Source organism: Rosa rugosa, chromosome 6 (genome assembly GCF_958449725.1).
Source record: "Rosa rugosa chromosome 6, drRosRugo1.1, whole genome shotgun sequence".
Taxonomy (NCBI): Eukaryota; Viridiplantae; Streptophyta; class Magnoliopsida; order Rosales; family Rosaceae; genus Rosa; species Rosa rugosa.
This window is the reverse complement of record NC_084825.1, coordinates 42591871-42612185: the sequence shown is the minus strand read 5'-3', so window position 1 is coordinate 42612185 and position 20315 is coordinate 42591871. Positions and strand designations below refer to the sequence as shown.

Genomic DNA, 20315 nt, shown 5'->3' with positions numbered 1-20315 from the left:
TAGAGGGCCGGGCCGGGTTTCATTTGCATGTCCCTTACCCTACCCTATTTGAGAAAGGGTCGGGCCGGCCCGCCCTAATGCAAGGATAGGGTCGGGCTTCGGCCCTACTGGCCGGGCGGACTTAGGGCTGAAGGGCCAAATGATGACCCCTAGAAGCAACCGTGAAAAGTGATTTCGGAGAACACGGGCGGAGCGAGAGGTGGCTATCCTGTGTTATAGCTCAAGTGACATTATCAAACTTCTATATAGATTGTATATAAATTCTATAGTTTCTTATAGGTTTACATATCGTGTGCTTTTTAGTCCACCTAAAAAAAAAAAAAAACTATTATGCTTCTGTCATTATCAAAAGGGAAAAATTCACCAACGGTGTCTGGACACTTAGGGGACTTTCAGAATGATACCTGAACTTACAAAGTTATCAATGTGATACCTGGACTCATTTTTTCGTATCAACGTCGTACCTATGACTAATTTCCGTAACGGCTCCGTGACGGAAATTGGCCGTAGGTATCACATTGATACAAAAAAATGAGTCCAGGTATCACATTGATAACTTTGTAAGTTCAGGTATCATTCTGAAAGTCCCTAAGTGTCCAGACACCGTTGGTGAATTTTTCCCAATTTTGCACGTGCGATGCACGTGAGTCACTTAATGAAGACAAACGGACCGATTTACCCTCAAATTCTTTCTTTCTTTTTTTTTTCTTTTTTTTCTTTATTCTTCTTTCTTTCTTTCTTTCTTCTTCTTCTTATTTTCTGGTTTCTTCTTCCCCTGATTTGAATCATCAAGATTCAAACCATCTTGCTCGTCCGATTCCCACCGCGGATCGCCGATCAAACACCGCCGCTGCGTCTCAATCCACCTTCATGCACCACAGATGTTTCTGGTTCCCCCAACTTCAAATCCTATAGCAAATTGAAATTGTGCATTGAGGCTTCACCTCTCACTCCGAGTTCATCCCCGCCGCCGTCGCCAATGACTTGACCACAACAACCTCCACCACCGCACAACAACTTCGTCCTCCGCTGCTTCTCGATTGGGTTTGGGGATAAGGACTGCTTCTTCCTCCACCGCTAGCGAAATCATGGAGGCTCAAGGCCACATTCTAAGGGCCACCAGCCGGAAGGACAGCCACAGCAAGGTTTGCACCACCAAAGGCCCCAGGGACCGCAGCATCAGGCTCGTCGCCCACACCGCCATTCAATTCTACGACATGCAGGACCGACTTGGATACGACCAGCCTAGCAAGGTCGTCGATTGGCTAATCAAGAAAGCCAAGGCCGCAATCAACGAGCTCGACTAGCTGCCACCGTGGAACCCAAACTAAATTTATGTTCATACAACATTTTCTCCGACGATGCCGATATTCGCCGCGCAGGACGCGCAGAACGTGAGCCTCAATTTCTCGATGGTGGAGGCTCCGAGTTCTTTGTCTACTAATCGGTGAGGCACAATGGTGGGTAGCAGCGGAGTGGCGAAGCTGGTGAATAAGAACAGCTCGAATTTTCTGCAGGTGAGGATGGTGTGGAGGCCGAAGTTGTTAATCTTTGTCTTCCTAAAATTGCCTCTGATCGAAGTTGGGCTAGAGGCCGAAGTTGTCAGCTAAACCGATGAAGTTGCAGGTGAGGATGGTGTGGAGGTGGTGTTGCATGTCGGGAACGAAGGAGAGGATGGAGGGGTGGGATTAGAGCTGTGAATTGAGAGTGGAGGGCTGGCGGGGTCTGAGTTTCTGATCAATGGTGTATAAAAGGGGGTCGGAGGAGAGAACGAGAGTGGTGGTGGTCAAGTCATTGGCGGCGGCGGCGGGGATGAACTCGGAGTGAGCGGTAAAGCCTCAATGCACAATTTCAATTTGCTATAGGATTTGAAGTTGGGGGAACCAGAAACATCTGTGGTGCATGAAGGTGGATTGAGACGCAGCGGCGGTGTTTGATAGGCGATCGGCGGTGGGAATCGAACGAGCAAGATGATTTGAATCTTGATGATTCAAATCAGGGGAAGAAGAAACCAGAAAAGAAGAAGAAGAAAGAAAGAAAGAAAGAAAGAAGAATAAAGAAAAGAAAAGAAAGAAATAATTTGAGGGTAAATCGGTCCTTTTGTCTTCATTAAGTGACTCACGTGCAAAATTGGGAAAAATTCACCAACGGTGTCTGGACACTTAGGGGACTTTCAGAATGATACCTGAACTTACAAAGTTATCAATGTGATACCTGGACTCATTTTTTCGTATCAATGTGATACCTACGACCAATTTCCGTCACTGAGCCGTTACGGAAATTGGTCATAGGTACGATGTTGATACGAAAAAATGAGTCCAGGTATTACATTGATAACTTTGTAAGTTCAGGTATCATTCTGAAAGTCCCCTAAGTGTCCAGACACCGTTGGTGAATTTTTCCCTTATCAAAAATAAACTTTCATCTTCGTTAGCAACATTCTTCATCGCCCTCCCCCTATAACAATTTTCTTGTAGTGTATTGCATGACCATTTATGATTTTATTTTTAGTTTAAAGAAAAACAGCTTAAATGATAATTTTATTCATACGGTCATACCTACTTTCATTATTTTTACCACTAACTAGCTAAAAGGATATGGGAGAGTTCAAACATGGAGAGGCCATGTGGAAGGTTAGCTAAATTTTCTCACTTTTTCATGAAATTACTACTACCTGCTTGGTTGTTGAGAATAGTACATGTTTGTTAGTTCTTATGTATTAGAAGCTCAAGGAGTCAAGGCCTCGAAAGAAAAACAAAGAGAAAGAAGATATTGTCCAATGAGTTTTGTGGTTGTAGCTGTAAACATCTTATAGATTTGTGATTAGCTTACTTGCATGCTGGACTTTGTTTTGCATTTTTTATTTATGAATAACGGTGTGCTCTTTGCCAGCCATGGTAGGTGATGTGAATTTATATATGAATGACCTGAGGTATTCTCCTTTTCCTATCATGTGTGCTTCTTCAAACAGTTTTTCAGGTCAGTTAGTATGATTACCTGACTCTGAGGCATGGTTTTTATCTCAGTAAGTAAAACAGTTTTAAAACTCATTCTCTTACCAATGATTGCTTACGATTTCTCACAAAAAATTAATTTAATTAGTAGTACGTAAAAGCAAGTGAACCATTTTAGTTCTTAGGCAAGTATCTTTATAATGATAGATTCAAACCTAAACCGCTAAAAATTCAGTTCTTTGCTCAATCTGTGATTACGTTGATAAGTAGATAAATAACTGTTAAGTTTAACAAAAACATTTATGCTGCTGCTACATTCATTTGTTTGCAGGACAATCACTATTGTCTAAAGAATAGTCTTTGCTTCCTCACTTTCTGCCTAGGATTTCCAACACTGTCAATGACCACCAGCTCAGTCATAGAAAGAATGTAAGTTGTCTTATTAGAACAACTGTTAGTCATGATAACTCGATTGTAAAGAAAAGAGAAAATATAGACTTAAAATTATTATAAACAAGAATACAAAATGATACTGATCCTAAAATTTGTTTGTTCTTGAATCTAAAATGTTAGCTTAGGAAGATTATAGAAACTCTTGATCAATTCTTATATATATATAACATAAAAATGAAAGAAATTAAGAAACAGCTTTGCTGATAACAGTCTTGCCTATTAAACATTACTTTTGTAGTTATATTAATTGTAGATATTTTTGAATGCTAAACTAAATCATTTTTCCTCAAAAACAATAGACTAATCTACATATTCTACTGGTTAGTGAAAGCATCACAAGATTGACAAAAAGCATGCTTTGGCTGTTCATTCGCAGAAGACCAGCAAAACCAAAGCTATAAAACAATGCAATTTATCTGGCTTCTGTTGGATCAAAAGCACACAGTATAACTGCTCTAGTATACTCTTGATATTCCAACCTCTCTACGGCGTGCCTAGTGTTTTTTTCAAGATCTCCTAGTCTTCTCGTCTGGCGGCGCTCATCGGTGGTGGCCGGTTCGCCATGCCGACTGGGCTGCTGCTGAAAGCTATGCCGGTAGTCTCCTGAGTGCGGCGTGGCTCGAGGCTTTGTGCGGAATGGATGATGATGGAGCCTGGGTTTTTCGGATTGTGTAGGTGGTGCTTGTCGACGGCTTCCATGACCTATGGCGGTGGGCATCTTCGGCAGGGAATCTCCTGGACCTATGACGGCGTGGTGGCCATGGCGGTTTTCCGGCAGATTGGTGGGGCGGCGGGGCTTTGGTGGTCTGGAGGTGGGAGGAAGTGGCAGGCTCGGGTCATCCTTTGGCTGCTGGACCCATTCTCTTGGGACTGCTCTCTTTTGGGCTGGGGTGTTTTTGCCCTAGGTCCATCCTATGTTTTTTTAGTTTTTCTAATTACAATAAGGTTCCGTTTCTAGGGACATTCTACGCACATTTGTGCATCTAGTTTTAGTATTTAGTTTTGGAATTTGGTCTGGTCTTGTCAACTTAATTCTCAGTGGATCTAGGTGTACACCAATTGAGGTCTCTAGGCAGCTAGGTTTATTGGTTAAAGAGTTAGGTTGGAAGGGCCGGATCTCTCTAGTGCCTCCGGCGTAGTACCAAAGGGGGATTCCCGCTATGTCTACGTATTGATTGTACAATGAGTGGGTCTGTGTTTCTATGTACCGTTGTGGGTACTACCACTATCTTCTTGTCTGTAAATAGCAGCGGAATGGTATGTAATGACCTATTCTGACTTTTGATGAATATATATTCGTCTCCTGGCTCCATTATCAAAAAAAAAAGCACACAGTTACCACTACAAAATTTTCTTGCATACAATGAAGGTATACAAATTCTACCGCAATTAATCTGAGTATTAATATGCTACCATTTCATCTATAATTATAATCAAGCTCCTTTTTGTACTTTTCTTTATGCTCAGAAATCTATTTTTTGTTTTTCACTCGAACTTTAATATCTGTAGGATTAAAACCACATAGCTCAGCATATTGACCAAAGAGAAAACAAGCTGAACTTCCAAACCTTCCATCATTCGTTCCATTCATGTCTCTCGATCTCTTGGTGAGTCCTCGCTAAACTATTCTGTTTCTATGCTTAATAATAGTTAGCCTCTAATCTAATAACACTATTGTCACTAACTCCTAAAATATTTTGCAGGAATGCGCACGCAAGTCCATGCACTCACAACAAAGATCAGTTGAGTACTCTTCATTTTTGTTTACACACTGTCCTCATTTCCCAGGGTGTAAATCTGTATTTTATATATGCTCACCAGTTTTACATACAGGCCCATCTGGATGCATCAAGAGTTCAAAAAGATCTCTCATTCTAATTTTGTCTCTGAGAGGTGGAGTTGAGCAACACAAGTTGGAAGAGTAATTAATACATTTTGCGGATGTTTGAATACATGTATATAGTTGCTGGTCACAATTAGGGAGCTTAGATCCAAATTAAAATACCAGATTCTACTTGGTATTTCCACTTTTGTAATATAACTATACAATATTTCGTAAACTATGAATCTATAAATTTGACAAGAAAAAAAAAACCGGCGGCATCGCGCGGGCTTACAGTTCCTAGTATATTTTAAATCGAACCACTTACGATGCTTTAAACCAAACAGTGTTTTTTGTTTCCTCTGGAAATTTCCTATTTGATATTTTGAATAAGTTATTCACATTTGGTGTTTTAGTTTCCTATATGGTGGGCTGATTCTATAGAATGTTCTTAGTTTTATATAAACTCTGCACGGGATAGAACGAAAGTGTGGCATTTCCGGCAAATTGGATGCCTGTAATGTGTATGATGAAGGGAAGATATTGAGCGTCGTGACAGATTGCTCTCCCCATGGCACACATGTTGCTGGCATTGATACTGCTTTACATGCAAAGCTACTGTTAGATAACTTTATTCCGTTGCTGCACCTCGATAGACGATAGTAAGACAATATATATATACCTATGCTACTCGTTGTTGTTCTTAGGAGGCCCGGCCTGTTGAATGGAGTTGCACCTGGAGCACAGTTGTTACATATTGTAAAATTGGGGACGCACGCTTAGGTTCAATGGAGACAGGAACTGGGCTGACTCGAGCTTTGATTGCTGCTGTGGAGGTTTCAAAATCTCTGTTTCGGACATACCAATCTGAGGGGTATATATCAGTGTATTGATGGCCGTAATACAATGTTTTTTGCAGCATAAATGTGATCCGATCAACATGAGTTATGGAGAATCAGCGTTACTACCGGACTATGGGTGCTTTAATTTGTTGACCTCGTTAATGAAGTATGATAACTACATTATTAACTGTTGCTTTCATAGCTGTACTGATATCTTCCTTTCTTTTTCCTTTCATGCGTTATGTTACCATCTCTTTATTGATACTAAATTAGGCTGTGAACAAGCATCGTCTGGTATTTGTGAGTAATGCTGGCAATAGTGGTCCGACATTGAGCACTGTTGGGCATCTTGGTACTACATCGATCAAGCATTATAGGAGTGATGCACATGTCTCTCCTAACCTGCAATGGCTGCTGGAGCTCATTGTGTAGATGAAGCCCCTGGCGAAGGGTTTGAATACACTTGGTATATTAACTTTCTTAGGTTGCTCGACTGGTTTCATCACAATTTGGTTTTTCTGCAGGTCTAGCCGAGGACCAACTGCTGCCGATGGAGATCTTGGTGTCAGGTGTCTGTATAAGTGCTCGGCGCAGCTGTTGCTCCTGTCCCAAGGCAATTAGAATTATTGTCTTAGAGTAGAGTACAAGACGTGTTTACCTTTACCCAGTAGGTTCTGGATTCCTACTCATGGATGGAGTTCCAGTAAGGAATATGTTTATTGATGAAGGTTAACAAAAGAAAAAATCAAATTGAGTTTTCCTAGTCATCGATCTAAAACAAAATCAAAATGCAACAGCATTCTCATCTTAAACACAATCAAACTACACTTATCGATCTTAACCCGCACTTACGCCCGACTCATAAGAAGCTAGCTAGCGCTTGCAATATAATGGCTAGTCCAACTGAAAATCAAGTTCACTGTATAAAATATAAACCACAAATCAGAAACTGTCAACACTTAATGATCAAGCTAAAAGCGCCAAGTACAAAGGCAGATAAAGAACACTCGATTGGCTTTGTGTCAACTGTATAAGGAAGGAAGAAGGTGGTTCTAGAAAAACGGCTCAGGCGATACTTTTATTTATAGCTATGTAAGGACCATGACTTTAACAGTCACGACAAACCATTAGGATAGTATAACCCCAGGAACTACAAGCTAAAATAAGGTGAAGAGAAAAGCAAAATATAACCATACGCAATACTCATAGATAAAAGCATCATAAATTGTTCTTCTCACAAATAATTAAGCTTAATTACGAGGTTAGAACCTTCATCTACTAAAAACGTACAACTTGGTGAGTAGGAAGTCATAATAGATCGAATAACCTGATGGAAAATAATACCACGAAAGGTTATTTTGAGGACGCATTCGATTTCTTGCATAAAGAGAAAGGGGATGGCGGATTTGTCATGGATAATTTGGGAAGGCCGCAAGGGGCATATACTTATAGTTGGGGCAGACGTCCCCCCAGTGACCAAAATCAAAACAACGACCACACCTCCTGAGAACAGCAAGTCCTCCCTCAGCACAGCATGCAAGTCCCCACTTACCACAACCCTTGCATTTTATGTCATAGAGACGCCCAACTTGTTGGCCTGGTGGAACATTATCTCGCCATGGGCATTCCAAGTTACAGTGGTCCCCAGGACAGATGGGACAACCGTCATCTCCTTCTTCTTCGTCTCTGATTTCTTCCTTTTTAGAGTCTTTCACATGCACAAACACATAGTCGCCCATACGGAGATAAGACTCTCCAGCATCATTTGTTTTCATCTGACCTAATAATTTTTCACCTGGAAGGTATGTAGAGAACATAACAAACAATAATCAAACTAGGAAACAAGTTGACTTGATGAATTATAATCAACAGGAAAGAATGAAAGAGCTGTTGGCAAATATAAAAACTTTATCACAGTTATGCATCATCAGCACAAACTGAAATAATTTAACGGGTAAGCAAGTACTTAATTATTTGGCACAATACTGTAGTAAATATGCACCTTTTACCCAGAACCTTGTTTCTCTTTATAGACTTATGACTGCAAACAGTAATAGGATGATGATGCAAAATATCACAGCAAGAAAAAACCACAGCACACGAACGCAGAATTTTATAGAGGTTCGACAAAAAACTTTGCCTACGTCCTCTGTGTGATCTCTCTCGAGAATCACTAGCAATATGGAGAGTAACAACTTGATTACAAGTACTTATTGAAATCCCTATGCTAATCCCCAACCCCCTTTGCTAGATCTCTCTATCACCCTTGGCTCTCCCTGCCCCTGTGTTTATATGTAGCTGAGAACTCTCTGAGATCTCTCTTTGATCTCTTCTCTGATCTGAGGACACATTATGTGACCTCCCTGCAGCCCTATTTATAGATTGTAGGTGCTGGTTACAAACATGTCACATTAGGATTCCTAAAACTATTAGAACAAGGAAAGAGAGCTAGCTTTCCTATTCCTAACTAGAATAGAACTTACTTTCCAGGTCTAAATCAATAGGAATAACTCTTCCTATTCCAAAACCCATTAGGATACTAGAAGAATTCCTGTGCGCACTAATCTTCATTTACCCATTTGGTTTTGCCTTGAATCCTAATCAATTTAGGCATATCAACGAGCCAAATTCACAACAAATACTTCATCTAAGACACAAGAACAAGTAAACGCAATGCCTCATACGCAAATGTTTTCTATCTTCAGAACTTGAATCAAGCTCAAAGAGAGATACGCCAAGTCAAAACAAGCAATCTTGGAATTTACTGGTAATACGGCACCAAAGGCATACAATAAGTGGATTGTCTGCTCATTTTCATAAGATCTATGATAATGGAGGAGTGATTGGTCATGGCCGAATAAATGAAGAAAGAGAAGATAAAGAGGTGTAATTTGGGAAAGAGATAAAGATAATAATAATCAAGAGTGTGGAATGTAACTTGAGGAAGGTGAATTTCACTACCCTAACCTAAAATTGTAGTTGTAAATTAAACTTTTAAAATTCACAGAAACATACATTGTTTGCTCAAAACCGGAGAAGATCAACATAATCTTCCACAGAAACCCTACGACAAAAACCAAAAGCTTACCATCGCAGCCGTTCTCAACAGCCAGATTCGGATCCTCGTCCTCAGTTTCCTGGTCCTCAGATTCATTGTCCTCAGATTCTTCGTCCTTGATATTATTGCTTTGTCCTTGCGAAGAGGATGCACAACAGCAGTATTAAGAGGTGAGATAATAATAAATTAAGGCATGTGACAAGTACAGGATTCATTAATTTAAATTGAAGGAATATGCCATTCACTTTAAACAGACATCTAAGTGACCTCTAAACAAAAATTAACGATAAAAAAAAGAGTAACTGTTTACAACTTGGCATTTCTTGGTTAAAATTTTAGTTGTATCTGACGGAAGTTAACTGTAGCTATAAGACAAGACTACGATGAAGAGGCCAAGCTATTCTTTTTATGTGAAGGAGAACAGGTTGAGGATAACTAAGAGTTGTTCGGTGAGTTGAGAACAAGATTGGAAGGAAGAGAATGGAGGGTTAATTTTCAGTAAACAGAACAAAATAAAGAAAACAAAGGAATGGCATTTTAGGATTGTGCCAATAATATCTATCAAAACATTTTTTTCCCAAAACAATTAGATTAGACCTCTTAACTATTTGAAAGCAACTGACTTTCAAGAATAGTAGATGTTCATTCCAGAAACTAGAAGAGAAACCTGGAAAGTTGACCAAAACAAAGAAAAGTTTGTTGGACCTATGTGACCTTTAAGAAATTCTATTGAAGTCTGACATTTGCAGAGGTTGTTTGAAATTATACTCAATGAAGTGGATGGATCTGCAGATACCAAAAACTTAAAAATAAAGTAAAGTTCCCAGTACAAGACTTTAGTTCCAATACAAAGCTGTTTTCAAAGCAATGTATGATATGTACCACATAGAAGAACAAAAATCCAGTAAATAAACCAAACATAAATTCAACATAATTACTTTCAAACCCACAAAAAAAAAATAACACAGTGGGTGTAAATTTAAATCAAACAAGATAATCCTCCCCCAGAAATCCTACAACAAAAATCAAAAGCCTACCTTGAGTCCTGTTCTTGTCAGCCACATCCATATCCGAGGAAGAACATCCCTTGTCCTCCAGTAATTTGAAATATTCCCGCAGCTTCTTCTCAACTCGATCATCCAAGAGATCCGATCCCATAGGTTCCCATTCCATTACTTTGAGGTTTATGGGTAAAAGAATGCACAATAGCAGTTAGGACTGACATACCAAACTAAGGTTTCACGTTTTACACAAACCAACAGAAATTTAAAATGCTTGTTCTTTTGCATCTAGGAGTTTTAGAGAAAAACAAAAAGTAAACAAACTAGGAAACATAAGTCCACCAGGACTCGTAGACGGTAGACTTCAAGAATTAACCACAAGAAATAATGAAAAATCGTTGGCAAACACAATGATTTTACTACAGTTATGCATCATCAGCACAGATCAAGATGACTTAATTGGCTAGATGAATAAGTACTTAATAATACAATTTGGCACAACATTTCATCTGAGAAGCAAGAACTATCATTAATTGTTAGAACTCTCAACTATTTAGTAGCAATTTTCTTTCAAGAATAGTAGATGTTCATTCCGGAAACTAAGAGAGAAAGTTATACTCCACTAACCAAATGGAATGGATGGATCCTCGAACACCAAAAACTAAAAAGAAAAGTAAAAATTCCTCCCCTGAAACTTCATTTCAATACCGTGCTGTATTCAAACCAATATTACTACATGTAACACATAGAAAAACAAAAAATCTAGTACTTAAACCAAACATAAACAGTGTCAAATTTTTTTTTTTTTTTTTTTTTAACTAAAACAACATAAAATTGTAGATGTAAATTCAAATTCACAAACAGACATTCCTTTCTCCAAACCTGAGAAAATTCAAGATAATCTTCCTCAGAAACCCTACAACAAAATCACAGCTTACCATGAGTCGCGGTCTCATCATTCAGCATCTTCCGATAAACGGAATCACTATCAATGGAAAACAAATCAAAATCAAAACCCACTTTTGCCACGAAATGTGTGAGATCTGCGTGTGAAGATAATGCACGACAGGGGCGTTAGGGTGAGAATATAACAAATTAAGGTTTCACATTTACAAGAAGAAAAAATAAGTAGAAAATAAATAAACACCAAAAACATACCGCAAAGAAAATTCCCCAAATTGTAATAACCAGGACCCTCTAATTCTCCCCCCTTGCTACCTGTTTGAGGATCCAAAAGTAAAGGTGATGATGACGACAGGACCCAAAAACACTGACCGGTGCAAAATTTTAGATGGTTGTTCTTCTCCATCTAGGAGTAATTTAAAGGGAACATAAGAAGTTGACTCGAAGATATAATCAACATGAAAGAATGAAAGAATTGTTGGCAAATATAATGATTTTATGTTAGTTACGCATCATCAGCACACACCAAAACGACTTAATTGGCTAGACGGATAATCATCAGATATCAAAAAACAATTTGGCACGACGAGTTGGAATTTTAGTTTGAGGAGGAATCTAAATGATGAGGAGGCAAGGGAAGCTTCAGATTTGATGGGGTTGGCAGACAGAAAAATTCAGTTTGGTGAGTTTGAAAAAGGACGCAAAGACTGGAAGCTTCTAATCCTTTTGAAAATTCCCAACTGTCATTAGCTCTGTTCCAAACTTTGATCCTGTTGGCTTTATCTCAAAAGCCAAAGTTCCTCCAAAGATTAAGATTTTAAGCTGGTTGGTGGTGCGTGAGAGATCGAATACCTGCGAGATGGTTCAATGGAGGAGACTAAATTGTTGTTTCTAGCCTCACCGGATACACTTTTACGTAAACTGAACGCGAGAACGCAATTCATATCCTTCTGCAATGTGAGGTGGCCTTAGGGATCTCCAGCACAGACTGACATGTAATCATAACTGTTTTGGTCTTGGGAAAGGGAAGAAGTCCAATGGGTTGTAAGGATGCGGTGTCCTTGCAGTTTTTAGGTGTGTATGCAGTGTGCACGCAAAGAAATAGAAAATATTGGATGTCTATGAAGGGGTACGGGCGGTAATTTGGACTTCAGTTTCTGAGGCTTCAAAAAGATTGTAGTTTCTCTTGTATTTTAAGGGATGGGTAAGCAGCAGCAGTTTTGGAGTACTCTATTTTTGTTTTCCCTCTTTCGGGTGTTGTGAGGGGTCTTGGATTATGTTGATTTTCTTTTGAGCTCTGCTGCATCTCTGTTCTGTGGACTCCTTGTCCACTGTGTTTGTATTCATCTTCTTGTTGATAAAATATATTTCTTTTCAAAAAGATAAAAATAAAAAAATAGAAACAATTTTGGCACAATATTTCATCCAAGACACAAGAACTAGTAAAAAATTATTAGAACTCGTAACTATTTAGTAGCAACTGACTTCAAGAATAGTAGATGTTCATTTTAGAAACTAGAGAGAACTTAGAACAATGAGCAAAACAAAGGAAATGGGAACTATATCCCATTAACCAGATGGAATAGAAGGATCCACAAACACCAAAAACTAAAACTAAGGTAAAGATTCCTCTCTGAACATTTAATTCCAACACAGAGATTTTCAAATTAAATTATGATATATGTACCAAATAGAAGAACGATACCTTAGCACATAAACCAAAGTCAAAACAGTTTGAAAATGAAATTATATCTGGCTAAAATAAAATAAGATTGTAGGTGTAAATACACACAAAAAAATATAGTCTTTGCTCAAAACCTGAGAAAATCAAGATAATTTACCTCAGAAACCATACCAAAAGGAAGGGGGGAGGAAGAAAAATCAAAAGCTTACCATGAGTCCTCTTGTTAGTGAAATTGCCAAAACCCAGCAGCTTCATCTGGACACTAAGCTTTTGCATAGCTTTGGGGTTTGTCGAAGATGCACAACAGCAGTATTAAGGTGAGAAAATAATAACTTTAGAAACATGCCATTCATTTTAAATAAAATAAAGGAACTATAAATTCAACTTAGCATTTATTGGCTTAAATTTGGTTGTATCAGATGAAATATAACTGTAGTTACAAGACAAGACTACAATAGGAAGGCCAAGCTATTTGTGGTCAAGGACAACCAGAGTTGATGGGTGAGTTTGAGAACAAGCTTGGAAGGAAGAGAATGTAGAGTTAATTTGTTTTAGTAAACGAAACTAAAATAAATGACATTCTATGAGTTGCAAACTTGCAATAGTATCTCTCTAAAAACAAAATTCAGTACTGGCTTTATTTCCCTCAAAACAGTGAGATGCTTAATCAATTAGAGGTAATCTCATGCATTCATACTTTAAAAAAAAAAAAAAAAAAAAAAAAATAGATAAACAAGACCAAAAACTTACCATACAGCACATAGAAATACTTTTCAGATTCTTCCCGAGCTAGTGATCCTGTGGGTGTGAAGATAATAAATTAAGGTTTTGCGTTTGTAGAAGCTAAAAAGAAAGAAGGAAAAAAACAAAAAACATACCCCCCGGTGTTTGAGCATCCTTTGATTGTCCCCCCTTTCTACCTGTTGGAGGTTCCATGGGAGTTAAATACACCAAAAACTAAAAATTCAATTAAATACAAAGCGAAGAACAAAAATCTGAACATGAAGACCAGAAATCAAAAATATTGCTCAGAAATCCTAAAAAAGAATATCAAAAGCTTACCATCAGTCCTTTCCTTTCCGGCCCCCGCGTCCATGACTTCCTTCAATATTTCCGAACCCATTGGGATGATTCCATAGGCTTTGAGGTTTTGTGAAGAGCGGAAAAGAACTCGGTTCTGTGATTGCGACGAAAACGCCCGATATTGTGTTTTTATATATCTTATTTAAAAATTAAAAAAAAAAAAACACACGTGTCATTGTATTCTTGCACGTGGCATGGCTTTATGAGATAAGGAGGACAAAAAGAAGATGAAATCCAATCAGGCAAAGGCCCAGCACCAATACTTTGAATCTTTGTTTTCTTGCCATGGGTAAAAGCCCAGCCTGGCCCGCTGCAAAGCCCATCGCAGCCTTATCCGTTAGGCATGAGGTAGGGCTAGGACGGAGGGTTCAAAGCTCAAGCCCGCCCGCGACTCTGGCCATTTCATGCCCATTAAAGATTGCCCGGTCTGATTATAAGCCCATTCAATTATAGTATTAATATTCTTTTATGTAATTATTAGTTGAATATGTGAACTAATTATTGCATTAGGCCATATTTTTCTTTAATTTTGTATTTTATCTTCTTCTTCTTCTTTTTTTCTGACAGAGAAATAGAGATTTCATTATCCCAAAGTCAGAACGGCACTTACAAATAATCCTCATTTGCTTGTACCCTACATCAGTGTTCAAGCAGGTAAAGGAAAACGGGTACCATCCACTAGTTCATTGTCGCTCAATTATTCCAAAGCCTACACAACTATGACAATTCAACGTACACGAAGAAAACTATCTTGAATCTTCATTTGTCAATGCACTCAATTGTGGTACTCCATAAGACTCATTAACTGGGTGTAAAAAGAACCCATAGCTGGTAGACTAAAACACACACGAAGTGCCTATATTGGGCCTGAGCACACTACCTTCCCCAAACAAAGTTAGAGAGTTATTGGAAATAACTAATTCCTAAAAAAACCTTAAAGCCCAAAGAAACTCAGCCCAAGGCCCAACACAAAGAGCAAGCCTAGCTCAGGCCCAGAACCAACACATGTTCATGACAAACCCCGTCATCGAAGCATTGACACCAGACGCCCGCCGTCGCGCCAACCAGAAGCCCAGCAAGGCTGCAAAGTCCCCGCCCCCGTCGAATCCACCCCGCAAAACGCAGCTCATCCAATGGCCCAGGCAACACCCTCAACACAACCCATCATCAACTCGAAACCAGAGGAAGAAGAATCAGATCGCTCGACTGGCCAACCACACCTCTCCATGGGATCGCCTTGATCTGATCACACCATCGTGCCGCCTACCACCACCTGCATCGGCGGACGCCCTCGGTTCGGCCACCCCTTCTGTCGATGCCCAAAAGCCTTCTTGCAGGAGCCACCAAGCTCCCCTGAAAAACCCCCCGTCCGGCTGCACTCACCGCACTCCGACGAGGCCAGAGGCCTGGCGAGGTGTGGGAGCCGCCGGACGAGATCAGAGAAAGGTAGCGAAGGTCAAAGCCGCCGGTAGGGTTCTCACAGAGAGAGTTGTTCTTTTGCGACCCAAAGAAACTGTTGATAGGAGCATTTTAATGCGACGTTTTAACTGTTATTTCCTCATATTTACTTAGTTATTTCCTTAAATAAATCCGTCTTGATTAGGAAAGTTTCCATCTTTACAAAGTTTCTATTTTTAGTAATTTTAATAAAAGTTTCTATTTTCTAGGTACATTGGAATAAATGACAAGGAAATGAGCTGAAATGAAGAAATGGAGTTTTCCTGGTCCGACTAGGAATCCCAGTCAACGCAGGAATCCTGATGAGGCTAGGAAACCTGAAGGCATTAGGAGACCACATGGCTTGAAGATGACATGGGAGATATTACGGGAGATTAAATCTGATTTTTGCATGGGAAATCAAGGAGATTACGTTGAGAAAATCAAGGGAGAATTTCAAGGGATTGTGCAACAAGAAAAGGCTCAAAACAAGTCCAGATTCGTTCCTTAATTCCCTCAAGATATGTTGGCTGAAATTGGAGAATAAAATCTGCAATTTTAATGTGAAAATCAAGAGAAAATCAAGGGGAGGATGTTAAGGATAAAGCCGTGGAGAGATTTAAGGGAGAAAAGGTCCAAAATGAGTCCGGATACATTGTCTAGGTTCATGCCTAGATATTTGGCCGAAAATTAAGAGAAAAATCAGAAATAATCTTGGGAAAATCAGCAACAATATATTAGGGATTGATTTTGGAGGTTTTTGATTGGTTGGATGACACACAGAGCTGACGTGGCGCTACGTGATTGGTCGAAGCTGTGTGGCAAAGCTTGGCCGTTCCCCTATATAAACCCCCCTATGCTAGACGTTTAAAACACACTTTTTCATTCAGAAAATCCTCCATAACGTCATAAGCTCTCTCTCTCTCTCCATCCTCTAAAGCAAGCCACGGAGTTCAAGCAAGGCCGAAGGGAGAAGAAGGAGCCGTGACTATTCCTCCACCATCCACCATTGAAGACTTGCTTTCAAGCTTCAAGGATCACAACAAAAATCATTCATCCTCATCTTCCATCCACGGTGTAATTCGACCTCTACTTTGTAACCTTTGTTTGAATTTCGTTGGTTTGTTTTAGTTGACATTCATGATTGAACAAAGTTATTAATTTCTGGAATTTTATATGATTGAATGAAATTTTCAGATTCATATTATTGTTCTTCGAGAGTTGCTTATGTGGGTTTGTTTAATTAAATTTGCGTTATAGATAACTTTTGTATTTTAATCTTATGTGGTTGCAAACACTTAGGGTTTCGATATAATTGGTGCTAGGTTTAAGAACATGAAATCGACTTTTCGTTTTGCGTAAACTTGAATCAAAGTAGTAAAGATTTTGTACAAAGATCGAATTTAATTAACGAGGATTGCAATTAGGTGGACTTTTCCATACTAAGTTGTACACTTGAGTTGATAGCCTTTCTCTATGTGTAATGCGTTAAACATGACATGATTGACTAGCTTTCTAGGGTTTGATTGCATGTTTGATAGGATTAATCTAGGTGCTTTCGCTTAGGTTAATTAGCATTGAAAAGTAAAAAATGGGAATTCATTTGCTTTCGAATGTTTCACATGATCAACTCCTTTCTCATGACTTAGATGAACAATATTAGGGTTTGAATCAATTTTAATCATAAGTTTCGGTTTTGATCTTTGTTCTCTCATTCCATTCGTGCTTTTATGTTTTTGCATTTTAATTGTTTTGTTATCTTAGTTTTATTTTCGAAAAAACCAAAAACAAAATCCCCCCCTTTTTCGTGTAAAATGTTTATAGTTGTGAATATCTTTGTGAATATTATACTTTATTTTAATTTTAATTGTTTAATTGTTTGACAATGACAGGTGTACCCTCAATCCCCGGAATAGAACGATCCCTATTTGCTTATACTACTAACGATATTTCAGGGTTAAATTATGCGCTTGCTTAAAGCGTATCAACTGTATTCTGTATTTTATCTTGTACAATCGTTAACATGTTATAATTTTCCATAGCTATTCGACCCTGTCCACCCAGAAAGCCTGTAAGACCCTGAGCCTTGATTTTTAAGAAAAAAACCCGACCCAAAATAAGAAAAATATGTTTGTGGGCTTGTGGCCGTGCCCATTGATCCCCAGACTTTCCCTTCTCGCTAATATCCTTGTTTAGTTCTCAGGAGATAGAGGCCAATTTGTTGCTTTTAGTAAACGTTCACTCTTCCATAATTCTTTTTTCCTCCCTTTTTATTTTTATTTTTTATATTTTTATTGAGAATAACATGTGAGTTATCTCAGCAACAAGTTCTAACATAAAATTACTTCAATGTAAATCAAACAGCTCAAATCTATATTCACTTCTTCACATAAATCGAAGATGAACAAGCACGTCGCAAATGGAAATAAACAAGCTCAACAGACTCTAAGCAAAGGCCATCAGCAAGTATATATGTATATACGTTCCTCTCTAGACATGTGCTTCAGATACACCTATTCAAACAACTCTTCAAAGTGTACAACTTTTAACCATTGAGCCAAGGGGATGGAGATCATTCGGTATTAGTAAGCAAGACATTGACTAAGATACCTGAGCCAAAGAATCATGGCAACCGGCATCTTTGATTGAATACATTTTCCAGGATATAAAATTCCATGAAAACTACCTACATCCCAAAGAAGCATAAGAATACAAATTTATACAAATAACACACCCCTATGCTAGTAAAAACTCATCTGTAGCTCAAGAGCTAAATTAGACCATACGATGATTGTCAAGGGAAGAATACAATTTATAACCACCAACCATGAACATGTCAGAGTAGTGCTTTTTGGTGTTCAACCAAGACAAGCTCTCAATTGTCCAAGTCAATTTCACGGTTAGAGGCTCCTCCACTGGCTGATTCTCAACTGTACTAGCCCGCTCCACTTGAGCTACTATAAACATCAAATACCATAAAAGTCCAAAACAAAAACAAGAACCATGTAGAGATGCACATGTTGATCATGGTTGAAATGAAAATATACGCGGAAAATAAAATATCATATTTATCAATCTTGGCATGAAAACCCAGAATTGGGAGTGACCACTATGCAAATGACAGTGATATTTTTTATTAAAACAAAACAGGTCAGCAAATGGGTCAACCTCTCTTAAACAAGATGCAGATTTTCATGTTGTCTCATGAGTTCTGGTTTATAAAAGGTCAAACCAATTCAAACAAAGTCTGCTCATTTATATACACGTATATCATTCATTTATATACATGTATGCCACAATATTCGATCAGTCACAGTCACAGTCACACGTAGATACCCAAATAGATAGTTCCATATATAGATAAACTATACAATTTAAAGACTGAATTAGTACTTTTGTTACAGATTTCATAAACTCAATGAGATCCCAGCAAGCAATAGGACATGAGATTCTAAACATTACATATATGCTTCATCTGTAATCAACATGTATCAAACAAAAGCCTAATCAAAATCCATTCACTTGCACTCTAATCACCCAACTGCACCAAATTTGCAGAAAGCTCAATTATCCAAATCAACTACGCAACACACAAAGCTTCAACCCAACTCTCTAAACACAAAAATTAAGAAATCAAAACAGTAAACGATGGTGTTAGTGTTGAAAATACAAACCTTCCATCGGCTGAGGACCTTCGACCAAATCCGTATGCAGCACCAGCACCTCTTCATCCTCTTGCTGCAAGCACAGAGACACAGTCTGAGCTCTGATAGAGCAAAAAAAACCTAACCCTATCCTACTACTGAATCATAACCTTAGCAAATCGGTACTCTTCAAGTAAGGGAATCACAAAATTGAAGGCATTTTGAGAGCGAATGGGAGGACCGGAACCCTAAGTGATCAGTCATTGATCCAAGGCCGGAGCTGTAGCTATCAGAACCGTCGCCAGTGCCTAGTCCTTGTATTGAAGCAACGACAAGTCGTACGAGCACGACATCATCAAGCTTTGCCGGTGCGGCGAGAATTTGACTTTTTTGACGGTGTAGCTGTGGCCGTTGAGCACCGAAATCGGAGCTCTGATGCATCTGACGTCCCAAACCTTGATCGATTTGTCGACGAAGGCGGTGGCGATGACGCAGTCGTCGTACTTGTTCAAATCGCTAGAGAGGATCTCGAACTCGTGCGCCGGGATGATCATGGTGAATCTAGGCTCACGCACGTCCGAGACGCGTGCGGTACAGTTGCCGGAGGCAGAGTTGACGCGGTAGGAGTGCTCCTTGAAGGTGCAGACGGAGGCGGGGCAGAGATAGAGAGAAAGAGATTGGTTAGGGTCGAGAGTGTTTAGATTGGATAACGGAAGAGGGAGAGAGAGAGCTGCTAGTGGCAGCTTTGGTAATTACATTTAATTTTAGTGGCAAGTTATTAAGAGGTGACCTTAATTATCATAGGATATTTTGTGTTATCTGAATTATAATAAGACACTTCAAAATTACCTCTTTTATCATTGGCCCAATGATTTTTTTTTTTTTTTCTTCAACTAATTTAAGCGGAAAGCACAAGCCTTTTGATTACCATATTCAGCAGTTTTTGCCAAACTTCAAAATTACCATAAAAATTGCTAGTGTTTTGAGTTTTGACTGTTTAAAAAAAATATATTAATTCACTCTACCTTTAATCAAATATCTGACATTTACAGTGTTTGAATTATGAGAAATTCTTAGGTGGGGGTTTCCCCACCACGTGGCTTTAGGGCCACCCAATCAGAACAAAGAAATTTTTTTCTCTTTTCCAAAAATACCCTTCCTCCCTAAATGTACAATACTCAAAAGACCCCTCTGCTAGGCAGTGATTGGTCTGCTGCATTGCCACGTGGTGCGGGTGCCCCACGCAAGTCTTTCTCTTGAATTATAATTAAGATACTTAAGACCACACCCATAGTCTAAGATACTTAAGACTAGAGTTTTGACTTTTGAGTCTCTTTGGTCAAAAGAATGATACTTGAGTTGACCGTCATAATCCCACAAGTGACAAGTGTATGTGCACGTGACACTATTTAAAGTGACTACAGTACTAAACTA

At 38.9% G+C, this 20315-nt stretch overlaps 2 protein-coding genes and 1 long non-coding RNA gene across 7 annotated transcripts; 1 reads left to right on the top strand and 2 right to left on the bottom strand.

Annotated features, from left to right (window-relative positions):
- The first annotated feature begins 2593 nt into the window (after positions 1-2593).
- LOC133717960 (uncharacterized) lies at positions 2594-4632 on the top strand. Its single transcript, XR_009850046.1, has 4 exons — positions 2594-2633; positions 2893-3025; positions 3286-3383; positions 3733-4632. It is a non-coding gene; the product is annotated as an uncharacterized LOC133717960 (long non-coding RNA).
- A 2613-nt stretch (positions 4633-7245) lies between these two features.
- On the bottom strand, positions 7246-13934 carry LOC133714829 (uncharacterized). 2 transcript variants are annotated; one of them, XM_062141086.1, is made up of 9 exons: positions 13780-13933; positions 13596-13637; positions 13468-13515; positions 12927-12995; positions 11289-11348; positions 11069-11173; positions 10167-10304; positions 9160-9264; positions 7246-7866 (listed from the first exon to the last, which is right to left on the bottom strand). In XM_062141086.1, exons 1-9 carry the CDS (start codon positions 13838-13840, stop codon positions 7481-7483), a joined length of 1014 nt encoding a protein of 337 aa, XP_061997070.1. In that variant the 5' UTR covers positions 13841-13933; the 3' UTR covers positions 7246-7480. The 2 variants fall into 2 exon arrangements, with proteins under 2 accessions (XP_061997070.1, XP_061997071.1); XM_062141087.1 differs by lacking the exon at positions 11289-11348 and having other exon boundaries at positions 13780-13934.
- A 3900-nt stretch (positions 13935-17834) lies between these two features.
- LOC133718170 (uncharacterized) lies at positions 17835-19579 on the bottom strand. Of its 4 annotated transcripts, XR_009850122.1 has the most exons (4): positions 19052-19579; positions 18912-18975; positions 18064-18194; positions 17835-17923 (listed from the first exon to the last, which is right to left on the bottom strand). XR_009850122.1 is itself a non-coding variant. In XM_062144988.1 (3 exons), the coding sequence occupies exons 1-3, from the start codon at positions 19320-19322 to the stop codon at positions 17861-17863; spliced, it is 327 nt and encodes a 108-aa protein (XP_062000972.1). In that variant the 5' UTR covers positions 19323-19579; the 3' UTR covers positions 17835-17860. The 4 variants fall into 4 exon arrangements, 1 of the variants encoding a protein (XP_062000972.1); XR_009850121.1 differs by having other exon boundaries at positions 17835-18194; XR_009850123.1 differs by lacking the exon at positions 18064-18194.
- Positions 19580-20315: the final 736 nt, after the last annotated feature.